Raw genomic sequence first — 12262 nt, forward strand, 5'->3', positions numbered from 1 at the left:
AAGTGCTGGGATTAAAGGCGTGTGCCACCACGCCCAACCAACCCTTACATTCTTATTTATCCCCAAGATCTTTAAATGTCTCACAGTCTTAACATAATAAAAGTCAAATCCCTTTAAAATATCCAATACCTTTTAAAATTCAGTCTTTTAAAAATTCAAAGTCTCTTAACTGTAGGCTCCACTAAAATACTTCTTTCAAGAGGGAAAAATATTAGGGCACAGTCACAATCAAACGCAAAATCAAACTCCAATAGTGCAATGTCTTGGATTCACTCACGATCTTCTGGATTCTTCCCAGGACTTAGGTCACTTCTCCAGCTCTGCCCTTTGTAGCACATATCTTGTCTTCTAGGCTCCAGATGCCTGTATTCCACTGCTGCTGCTGTTCTTGGCAGTCATCTCATGGTACTGGTATCTACAAAACACTGCTGTCTTCCACCACTGCAANTAGGCTTCACCAATAGCCTCTCATAGAATTTCTTCATGGTGCCAAGCCTCAACTCCTTTGCATGACTCCTTCAATCTTGGGCCATCAATTGCAACTGTGGCTGCACCTTCACCAATGGCCTTCCATGTCCTCTCACAGTGCTGAGCCTTAGCTGCTCTGTGTGACCCCTTCATGCCTTCAAAACCAGTACCACCTGGATTACTCTTACACATTACCAAGTCCAGCCACAGCACAAGATCCAACCTTGGCTCTCTCTGGAACACAGCCTCTGTGCTCTCACAAAACAATTCCCAGAAGATTTTACCTAAATGATGCTGGTCCCTTCTTAGTCACTGCTAATTTCTTAGCTCCAGGTAAACATCATCAATAGTTCCAATAATGCAAAGTTGTTACTTTCATAGTTTTGGTATTTTGTTAATCACAGCTGATTCTTCAGCCCCAGCTAACCAAAAAAATCATAGAATCTTCACAATCAAAATAGCAATGTCCCTGATAAAAATCTTTAATCTNCCCTCTGAAATTTCATGAGCCAGGCCTCCATCTTCTGCACTGTTCTCAACNTTATCTTCCAAGCTCCTACACAACATCCCACAGAGCTCTTAACACTGAATGGATCTTCTGGCCCAAAGTTCCAAAGTCCTTCCACTGTCCTCCCTAAAACATAGTCAAGTTGTCACAGGAATAGCCCACTATACTGGTACCAACTTCTGTATGAGTCAGGGTTCTTTATTTTTATTTATTTATTTATTTGTTTGTTTGTTTAGCATTCTAATCCTAGGTTTTATTGAACAGTCCTTTCACTCTACACAAGTACAAACACAACCTTATCTAAAATGCTACAAAGTTGTAAAACTCAAAACAAATGTTATAGAACTGACTGTACAACAAAAGCAAAAGGGGTAACGTACACACTGCCAAAGTTAACCTGCAACATCACCATGAAAGGCAGGTGACAATGGGGGTGGGGTAGGTTTCATGAGGACCCTGNAGAACTGGCTCACCAATTCTAGAAAGTAACAGAGACACGGGGACAGAAAGATAACCATTTGTGGAGGAATCCTGCAAAGGTTTTAACCCTCTAAATGAAAAGTATTCAGCAGGGAGCATGGTCAGGCCAAACAGAATAGCTGTGTGGTCCTTTCCACAGTTGTGGCACAGCGGGGCCTTCACCAGTTTGTCTGGTTCTGGGTCATCTGTGGAAAACGGTGTGCTGCCATAGGTTCCAGCTGGCTCGGCTACCAGACTATCAAGAACCGAAGGGGTGAAGTTTCTAGCTAGAAAATTACAGGGTACCTCTATGGGAACAGTCCTGAATCAACAGTACTCTACAAGCCAGAACTCTTCTGCAGAGGAAATATCTCAACAGCTGTCTTCAAAGCCTACCCAGTAAGGAATCCTCTCCTACAGATCCTCATTTGGCTAGAGAAAAGGATAAAACCGAGTCTGGGGAACATAAGTTACAGAGGTAAGAATCAATGTCCATGCTTATCGGGAGGAGTGGAACTGGATTGACTCCTGTGGTGGCGGCGGACAGGAGATCGAGACCTCCTGCACACAGGGGACCTGCATCTTGGGGATCGAGACCTTCTCCTCATCCATGGGGATGACCTATGCCACATGGGAGGTGGTGGAAGCATTCTCCTGGGAGGGCTGAATCGCCGAGGTGGTGGCCGAGGCCAGTGTGCCAACACAGCAGTAGCGGTGATCTCTTGGCCATCAATTTGTCCTCCATCCACGTGTTTCAGTGCCTTCTCTGCTTCATCTGGATTCTCAAATTCCACATATGCATAACCTTTGGAGAGATGAGGATGCATCCTCTCTACAGGCATGTCAATCATTTTAATTTTCCCGTAAGTAGAAAATATTTCCCTGATATGATCCTTGGTCTCATTCCTGGTGAGCCTCCCAATGTGCACTTTGGTCGGTTTAGGTGAAGGGCTCCCCTTTTCCTCTCTTTTTCATCTCTTTTAGGTGGTTTGGATTTGGAGCAGAACGCCATCTATTGTCATGCCTGCGCCAAGAAGGGCTTGGGGAGCCGGAGGAGCTGCTAGAACTGGAGCTTCCTGAGTGGCTAGTTGCAGAGGGTGAACTAGAGCCACTGTTTGAGCCTGTGCTGGAGCTGGAGCCCGAGCTGGAGGTTGAGCTGGACCTAGACCCGGTGCTGCTGCTTCTGCTTGAAGCACGACGTCTCTTCTGACCATGATCCTTCTCACTTGACTCCTTAGTGGTCCCCTTATCTTTAGATCGATCCTTGGATTTCTCATCAGATCGGCCCTTGCATTTTGTAGGGGAAGGAGCCATCTTCCCAAGGCCGCCACCTCCTCCTGCTCTTGTCACGGTTCTTTAGAGTCGCAGAACTTATGTGTAGTCTCTATATAGTAAGGGAATTTGTTGATGACTTACAGTCTGTAGTCCAACTCCCAACAATGGTCAGCAGCAGCTGTGAATGGAAGTCCAAGGATCTAGCAGTTGCTCAGTCCCACAAGGCAAGCAGTCGAAGAAGAGAGTGGATAAAGTCCTACCTTAATCATGGGGAATTTATAGTGAAATTATTGTGTGTGAAATCATATGGTGTCTTGGACTTACAATCCTGTGACAGTGTTGACAAGGAAGATTGAGAGTAGTCAGAACAAATTTGCAAAATGGTTGATAGATCTGAGTAGTTGTTCAGGAAAGTTCCTGTCCTTTCCTCTTTTGTAAATGTCTGAAAATAATTTTAAGAAAAATACCCCTATTTTTTTCAACAGGCCAAACTTGTTATTCCAGTCCTGGCTTAGCCTCCTGTACTGGCAAGAAAAATAGAAGACACTGTAGAGATAAGTAGATTCTATCTATAGGATTCCCTTATGGAAAGTGGACTGGGAAAAGCCAGCCTTTGCCAGGCAGAGCTTCCTCACCGGTACAGGTTCCTCTCTCTGTCAACCACCTCAGTAGCCACAGGTCCTGTAGGGCCCCAGAAGTCTTCTTCAGTCCCCAGAAGTTCCATGGGCTTGTCTCCTGGAGAGTTAGGAGAAGATAGATATAAGCTCCTTAGTAGTACAAGTTATAAGTACCATTCCTGTAGAAGAAGTCAGACAGTGGTCACTTTATGTTGTCCATGCATGTGTCTCCTGCCTCATCCAGAAATGTAACATGAATGAAACCTTTTATGGTCTGGTCAACCTTGACCATAGCAGGAAGTGTTATCTGCAGTCTGTATTACTGCTCCTTCAGCTACCTCTCTGCTACACACACACACACACACACACACACACACACACACACACACACTAGAAACAAGGGGATAGAAATGTGTGTGTATGTATGTACACACATAGATATGTGTTAAAGAGAACTGTAGCATACGTGTGTGTGTGTGTGTGTGTGTGTATGTGTGTGTGTTGAGAAAACAACATAATATCAAAGGTGGATGAGCAAGGATATAAATGTGAGTCTTAGGCCATAACACATCAAGAGGAGAAAGTGACAGGACCAGATATAAGGTACAGGACCTGATATAAGGTACAGACTTGAGAGAGGGACAGCAGCTGCCACCAGGTCTGGGAGAAAAAGAAGCTGTATTCTGATTTGGTTCTAGGGGTGGAAGGTCTTGCAAAGGGTGGGGCTTTTTGTTATGGCTTGTACTGTCCCATGTAAAAGAAAGGAACATAGGAATAATGAACATTTCCAAGACAGTTATTGCTGATAATATATTCTGTGTTTGATATAGAACCCATGAAATCTCACCAATATTACTGTGTATGAGTGAAATCTCATAATGCCCCGTGCCTAAGTGAAGAGCTATAGGTAGTTAACATCTGGTAGGAGATAAATCAGCCTTCCCCAGGCAAGTGCTCCCTAATAGGTTATCCAACCTGTATGTGTATACATGTCCAACAGAAAATGGACTCATCAGGTTGTATTTATGTATACACATGTATACATACCCAGAAACACACATATATTTAACAATAGTAACATTAAAGAAGAGGTTAGGAATTTGAGAGTTTGTGGATGGAGTATAGGAGGATTTGGTGTAACTAGATGGAGGGGCAAAAATAATGTCAATGTAATAATACTTGTGTATAAAATGAAAAAAATTTTAAAAAAGAAAAAGAAATGATGACTTTCTCCTACAGATGCTTTGCAACCTATACTCACATGCAGTGGTTTTGATCCCTTCACATACCCGACTGTTGTCTCTGCTGCTCGAATGAGGTCAGGATATCTTCTTCATTCATGTTCTCAGTGGGGACCATCATGTGTGGCATCCTACACATAGACATATTATTTCCCTCAGATGTCAGGAAAAGCTAGGGACATGCCCATGGTATCCCCACAGAAAATCCAACTTCTCTGAATTCGAACTCTGCCCCATGCTTCTTCTCTGAGCCACAACTGTATGAAGGCCCCCCATCCTCCTGTGCATCCATGATGCCAGAACCAGGAAAATCTAAAACAACTCCCTTGCTTTATATGAACGTGTTCCCCAGTGTTCACATATTAGAAGCTAATCCTCAATGCAATGCTACAGTGCAGATGAAGGGTCAGACAAAATGATATCATGATGGCCATGCCTTCATGAAGGGGTCAATACCATCAAGACAGATGTGGATTCCTGGGCCCTGACAAGATTGCCACAAAAGCCAGCTTAACTTCTTGTTCTCCTTATTTTTTTTTTAAGGGAAGAATGTAAGTAGGGAAGTTACATGATTCTACTTTTTCTTTAAAAATTCATATGACCTCTCTACATATAGAACCCTTCCTTACTTCTATTAATGAGGTGTACTGTTTTTTTTCTTCAGGCTCTGTGTATCTTTCTCTCAATGGTACCTTTTCCCTTTCTCTTATCTTTGAACCAGCCACATAAGGCCAGATTGACATGAGGGAATTTTATCACCCTCTCCCTCACCACATGCTGGAGATGTGCAGCTTCGGATTCTTTTCCTCCAGGGTCCTGAGTTCTGTAATCACCTGGGCACTGAGAGAGGCCTGGTCCAGCCTGTAAGCAAAAGAGGGTGATGTTTCTTCTGGGATCCTCCACAGAATCTTGAGAATTCAAAGTCCAGGATCATGGACTCTGTTGTCTGTGGATGGAGTTAGTAAGGAGGCTTTTGGAGTCTTTTCATTGATCTAACAGCAGGATTAAGGGAGAGAGAGAGAGAGAGAGAGAGAGAGAGAGAGAGAGAGAGAGAGAGAGGCTACAAATGTGATATGCCCATGATGTATTCTAAGTGGGACTTGGTTAGTGCTCAGGGAGATCTGAATACAAGAAGTGGACCTTTGAAACATTCCAGAGCTGAAATTAGGGGCTGACTCTTTATTCCTCGTCTGCACAGGTCAGTCATTGGAAATAGATTATCCCAGGGAGTAGAACATGGCCATAGAAATGTGGATGCTCATTGGCAAAGGGCACATCTGTAGCTATCAGCATAAAGGCTGATAGGCATGTCCATATCCTCAAAATGATTCTGGGTAGCTCTTCAAGGTGAACACATAGTTTTGGGATGCAATGTTTCATGGACATTCCCCTTGAAGGAAAGGGCCTTGGTTCCATTCTCACCTCCTGCCTCCATACCTCTAGTACTAAGGAAGAAAAGCTTTTTCTTACACTACCAAGGTCCTCTGGTCCATTCTTATTACTCTCAGGTTCTAGGGTTGCTGATGGTGTTAGAGTAGTTCCTTCTTCTCTGCATTTCAGAGTCCTCAGTTCCTATGCATGGATACATCACTCCCACCCTGCCTGCTGTGAGGCACAGATAGGGCAGAGGGGAAAGGCTCCTCTTCCTCTGAGAGACTGTGCAACGACACAGTCCTGCTTCATGAGACACGCTCTTGGTGATGGAGCCATGCAGGTCAGAGAAGGGGTCCGCTAAGGATTCACATAACTGAGTTGTCTGGGAGGCAGATTTACAGTGGAGGCCAGTCCTGGTCATACTCTTCAGGGTGTGAAGAACCATTATGGCTGAAAATGTGCTGAGCATGTGGGTCCTTTTCAGCTACCAGAGGGGAAGAAATAAATTGGGCTTCGCTGCCCAACTGCTCCTTTAGGTTTGAGAGTTGCAGCAGAAGGCCAGACAGAAGGAAGTCTTAGGTTGCAGGTTTGCCTGACTTTTCCAGATGGCTGGAAGAACCAGCAGGTTCTGGTTCTTAGGAGGCTCTTAGGAGTCAAGAACCTCTGTGGTTCTCTGAGCTCATGAAGGACACTGGCTAGCAACATTTGGGAAGGGCTCTTCTAGAAACTGCCTATGTGCTGGGAGGTGGAGGGAAAGGAGGGGAAGGAGTTTAGAGACAGCAGGAAAGTCTGTGTGGAGAAGGACACATGTTTCCAGAGCTGTAGTTTGGGGTGTTTTTTTTTTTATAGTTTTCATGGAACTCTAGGCCAGGAGGAATGGTATATAGCTCCAGGTGCTGAAATCTCTCTCTGGCTTCTGTAGTCAATGCTCTGTGGTTGCAGCTCCCATTTCTTCCAGAACCTTCCCCAACTCTGCCCTTGCATAGGCTTCTGGCCTCATGTGGCCTGAACCAAGGTCTATTTCTCCTTCAGGCCTCAGAGATCCCTCTTGGGCCATTGAGTAAAATTATGCTTTTTACAGAATTATACTCTTATAATATAGTTGACCAAACAGCATCCAGCATCTCATCAATACCAAGTCATAGGCTGATGGGTGATCACTGTCTGTCTCTTTCCACATAATTCAGAAAACTGAGCTGCATGTGTTTGTGTTGTGTTTGTGTAAGTCCTGGACCAATGCTTAGCACACAGAGAACCTCATATGAAAGCATACATACATGAATTAATGAATGAATAAATGATAGAGGCACTGTTCTGGAAGAAGGCAATTCTGAGAGTATCTTACAATGTATAGCCATGGTAATGCATATGATTTCACCCTACCCTGCTATCTACTTAGTATCTTTTTTATATATGTATACTGTATGCTATTTCATATGTACTATGTAATATACATTACATATCTATGCGGTGGCTATCACATTCCATTTAATCCATGAGGACACTGAGTTTTCCAGAAGACAGTGACTTGCCTGATCACAGGGTGTAAGTGGCACAGTTGATCAGGAGCCAGGCTAACTACGCATTATCCACCCCCTTTCTATGTTTTGTCATCTGGGAACTCACCTATGCCCCTTCCCCTCCTTATGTCAGAAAGGCAATGCATGGCTTGCTTACCACAGGATGCTGAGGTTGCAGGCTGGATTCCTGAGCCCCTCACACAGCATCCTCACACCACTGTCACCTAGGTCATTTTTCTGCAGGTCTAGCTCAGTCAGGCTGGAGCTGGCACTTAGCACTGAGGCCAGGAGTGAGCAGGATGTGGATGTGAGGCCACATTCAACAAGCCTGCATGGGAGATAATCACTGTCAGCTTCTGCAGGGCTCATTGCATTTGAAAACTTATCTCAGGTCTCTCTTTGTGATTCTTGGCATGATGAGCTGCCAGTGGTTAACTCTCTGTTGTGCCTTTTGTGGTCTAGGTAGAGAATGCAGGTAAGCTTGCAGGAGCAATGGATATAGGATCAGTACCAATGCTCAACTACCATTAGCCATGGCAGAGCTCCATAGGCTAGAACCTTTCACTGCTAAATTTCAAGAGTCATATGACATGAAATTCAGCAGATCTACAATAGGGCAGGATCTCATTCATTAAGTGAGATATTAATCAAGATAAAGTCCCTAGAAATGGAGTAGAAGCCTGATCATGAAGGCAGACAGTTGGGGTTAATGGGGAGATGCCCTTCCTCAGACCTGGAACTTTCTCCCCTCAGGCTTCCCTTTGCCTCTGTAGTCTTCACTTCTGCTTTAGCTGTGTCCTCAGGGAGTGTGCTCCACTGAAGCCCTCATGAGTCCAGAGTTATCATTAGCTAATGGGATTTCTTGATGAATGCAATCTTTCATGTTCCCCAACAACAGAACAGCCATTTGTTTATTTTAACCAGTCTGCCATGTGTTATGGCTGTGGTAATGGGAGTTCAGTGCATATCTGACAAATACCAAGCCTCTGCCTAGACATCCTTTGCCTTTAGTCTCCTCCCACCTACCTCTGCTTCAGGGGAGAACCCAGGCCAGACTCACCACAAGGTCTTTAGTTGGCAGTCAGGGAATCTCAGGGTCTGACAGAGACTTTGCACTGCAGAGTAACTCAGTGGATTTCCACTGAGGTCCAACTCCTCCAGATTTCTGTTGAATTTAAGATTGTAGAAGAAAATCTTCCAACTGGCATCAGAGATTGGGGTCCACCTGTACCTGAGGGGATAGAGAGGTAGCAGAGACATGTGAATTGCATGTGTATGATCTGTGCAGAGCCCCATAGAGTAAATGGGTTTCTATCTACCCGAGCCCCAGGCACAGGGATGCCATGCCTAGAATTCACTAGCCTCCTACATGTTCTTTTGCTCCAAATTCTTGGATGCTGAAAATGTCTTTGACAAAATCCAACACCCTTCTTGGTAAAACTCTTGGTGAGATCATCTATAAAAGACCCATAGTTAAACTCAATAAAGCCAGAATACACCCACCTGATAGCCAACATCAAATTAATGTAGAGGAGCTTAAAGCAATTCCACTAAAATCAGGGACAAGACAATGCAGTCCATTGTTTCCATATCTATTCAATATAGAACTTGAAGTTTTAGCCAGACTGATTACACAACTAAAGGGGACCAAAAATAGAAATTGGAAGGGGAGAAGTCAAAGAATCACTATTCTCAGATAATATGGTAGCAACCCCCAAATTTCTTCCATAGAACTCTCCCACACCTTCAGAAACATGTCTGGATACAAAATTAAGTAAAGCAGAGCAAAACAAGGAAAACAAAACAAAACAAAATAAGAAAACCAAAAAGGCAAAAAGGAAAGCAAAACAAAACAAAAACAAAACACTCCAAAACCCTAACAAATCAAACAACAACAACAACAATACAACAAACCAAAAACTACCTGTAACTGTCATGCAAAACCAACCAACCAACCAACAAAAAACCCAAACAGCCAATGGGCTAAGAAAGAGATTAGGGATCAACTTCTAACTGCTCTTTGCCCTACTTCCACCTTCTCCTCACCCGTCCTGTTCTCTCCCAGTCACTCCACTACTTTCAAGTCATTTGGTTTTCATAGGAGCTTTTTCTTCCTTGTCAAAACTGGTGTCAAAGTCCTGAAGTCAAGGACTCTTCCTGCTTTAACCTCCTAAGTGATGGAATTTCAGGCTTATGCCAGCAAGTCCAGCTCAGATAATTAGGAGAAAATGTTTCAACACATAAAAACAGAATTTAATTAAAAACTTTACTACCCCTAAGGTCTTTCTATGTAAATAAACACTCCCTTCCCCCATACTCCATATGCCCTTTCTCATGGCAAGAGTCACTCCCTATGTAATTAGATTAGGTGGCTGTCTTCTCTCCCAGTTTCTGTGGTCCTTAGGCAATATGTGCACTTCTTCTCTTGTGATTGGTAGGCCATTACATAAAATAATAATGAATATATGTGGGTCGAATCACGTAGAGCGAGGCAAGGCACATACTGATACTAAGTAACCACTACTGTACAGGGGTAGTAAACCTTGGAAGAAGTCTACCTTGCTGCTGGGATTGGCAGAAAGTTAGAGAGCCTTTCAGGAGAGTGCCAGGGCCAGGCTGCCTTTATTGACACACAGAGATATCATCTGGGCAGTGAGTACATAGGGACTCCCATACATATGCAATCCGAGGTTTGGGGGAAGATGTCAGGGTGCAGGTCATTTTTGAGTGAACAGCAGATAGTGCCTGCAGGAATGAGCTGTTTTTCAGAGAGAAAGCATGTGAATAGGGAGGACCAGTAACTGTGGTTATTGGAACTCAGTAAAGGGTGAAGATGATTTGAATCAGAGAAGGTGGGTGGTCCTCACCAAGGCAAAGGAAGAGACAAGTTCATAGCACCATCCCTTAATCAAACACACCGAAGAGAATAGAGAAATGCTCAGAACATGTGGGTTCATGGAATCCACAGGGAATCTGGAGAGAGGACCGTGTCTGAATACTCACAGAACCATCCTCGGGGCTGTCAGTGCATATCCTTGCTGTCTTCCCATATTCAGCTGTAGACTCCTCACGTGACAGCAGAACTGAATGCAGAAAGTGACCACCATGAAATCCATGTCTGTCTGTATCACCAGGTGCTTCACGTTTGTCTGAGACACTGTGCATGCAATGTCATTTGGCTCAGGCACTATTGTTCCTTGCAGATCATGCATCACGTGTGTCAGGAGCTCAATTTCCTGATTTTCATAGAGACAGTGGAGCAAACCCAGGCAAGGTGGTTGATGGGGTTGGGATTTCCCTAGGATGTGCCATAGCAGCTTCAACTTTGTCTTCCCAGGAAGGCTGTAGGAAAGGAGCTTTTTCATTTCTTTCAATCCCTCTTTACTCAAAAGACCAAACAGAAAGCGCACAGTGGGTGCCTCAAACAGGTTTTGTCTTCCATATCGTTCTACCAGTGTTTCCACAATTCTGTCGATTTCCATATCACCATGTCTTTCCTCACTATCCTCCAAGATGTAAGACATGGCTGCAAAGAACTCCTGGAGGCACAAGTGGGCAAAGCTGTAGCTCAGAGAGCTGGGCTGCTTTTGAAGGACACCAGTCTCCAGGAAAGTGGCAATGGCATCCTCTGCTAACCCTTGCTTACAGAGGTCGCTCTCACTGAACAGGGTCCTTCTTTTCCAGATGCCTTCAGCAGCCAATGAGCAGAGGGCTCTGAGCTGGGTCCTCATGTGCTGCCCTGGGATCGTCAGGGAAAGGTATTTCAGGCAGAGGGCTGTGGTGGTCTGTGAGGTCAGTGAGAGTACTCTACCCTGGTCCATCTGCTTTTTCAGGCAAGAGCAGACCAACCAGCACACCCAGGGAACCTCACACAGGGTCAGGAGCACTCGGTTAGAGACAACCACCATAAAAGCAGTAATTGCAACTCTTTGATTTGCAAAATATTTGTAGAAATATTTCTCCCGTTCAGACTCACTGAATCCTAGGACTTCCACTTGACATGTCTGTGGCAAAGAAGGAATGAACTTCTGTAGAGCTGTGGTGCGAGTTGTGAGCAAGAAGGAAGCTTCAGGGAGGATAGATTTCCCTAGTAAACTGCCCAACAGTGTGTGCACAGGCTGTCTTTGACTCCAGTGCAGACATAGCTCAGGATTCTGTTCCTCCAAGTCCCATGCTGGCTCATCTATGTCATCCAGGATGAAGAGCAGCTTCTCAGGCTGAGACAGGATCTGCCTGATGGGAGTTGTGGGCACTTCCTGGCCTTGTGCTATGAGCTCAACCAGACACAGCTGCTTGTGCTGGGCTAGCTCTCTGCAGCTGAAGAAGAAGACATGCTGGAAGCGATCCCTGTAGAGTTGGCCTTCCTTCCAGGCTCTCTTCACCATCCTGGCCAGTGTTGACTTCCCAACCCCAGCAGCCCCCTCTATTATGACTAATTGAGGCTCTTTCTGAACACCTATATTTGGTCCAAATAAGTCTTGGATATTAATCATATGTCCTCCTTCTTCTGGTACACATGAATGCCAGCTTTTCCTGACCAAGTTCTCTGAGTCTTTTGGGATCAATTTTTGAAGGAGTAGTAGGCATGTGAAATTTTGGATCAAATTCTCCTCTTTCAATGACCATGCTGGGTAAAGTATCTCTTTTCCCTGCTTCATACATACTTTTGAAAATATACCTAAATGGAAGGGAAATTTTGAGCAGAAGAGTAAACATTAGTGTTGTGTGATCATTTAATTAATCCTTCCTTCTTTCTTTTCCCCTTTTCCTTCCTTCCTTCCTTCCTTCCTTCCTTCCTTC

The 12262-nt window shown here is 44.4% G+C and overlaps 1 protein-coding gene and 1 pseudogene across 2 annotated transcripts in view; both read right to left on the reverse strand.

Moving 5' to 3' along the window:
* LOC110331622 (NACHT, LRR and PYD domains-containing protein 1b allele 3-like) overlaps window positions 1-12262 on the reverse strand; it is a 44738-nt gene that overhangs the window by 15754 nt on the left and 16722 nt on the right. The window contains 6 exon segments of the mRNA XM_021212391.2: window positions 3346-3445; window positions 4617-4699; window positions 5340-5429; window positions 7620-7790; window positions 8523-8693; window positions 10466-12140. Of these exon segments, the coding sequence (XP_021068050.1) occupies window positions 3346-3445; window positions 4617-4699; window positions 5340-5429; window positions 7620-7790; window positions 8523-8693; window positions 10466-12140 (2290 nt within the window).
* Window positions 1613-2749, reverse strand: LOC110331623 (annotated as a pseudogene). The gene has a single exon (XR_002381019.1). The product of XR_002381019.1 is annotated as an RNA-binding protein with serine-rich domain 1 pseudogene (transcript).

Source organism: Mus pahari, chromosome 14 (genome assembly GCF_900095145.1).
Source record: "Mus pahari chromosome 14, PAHARI_EIJ_v1.1, whole genome shotgun sequence".
Taxonomy (NCBI): Eukaryota; Metazoa; Chordata; class Mammalia; order Rodentia; family Muridae; genus Mus; species Mus pahari.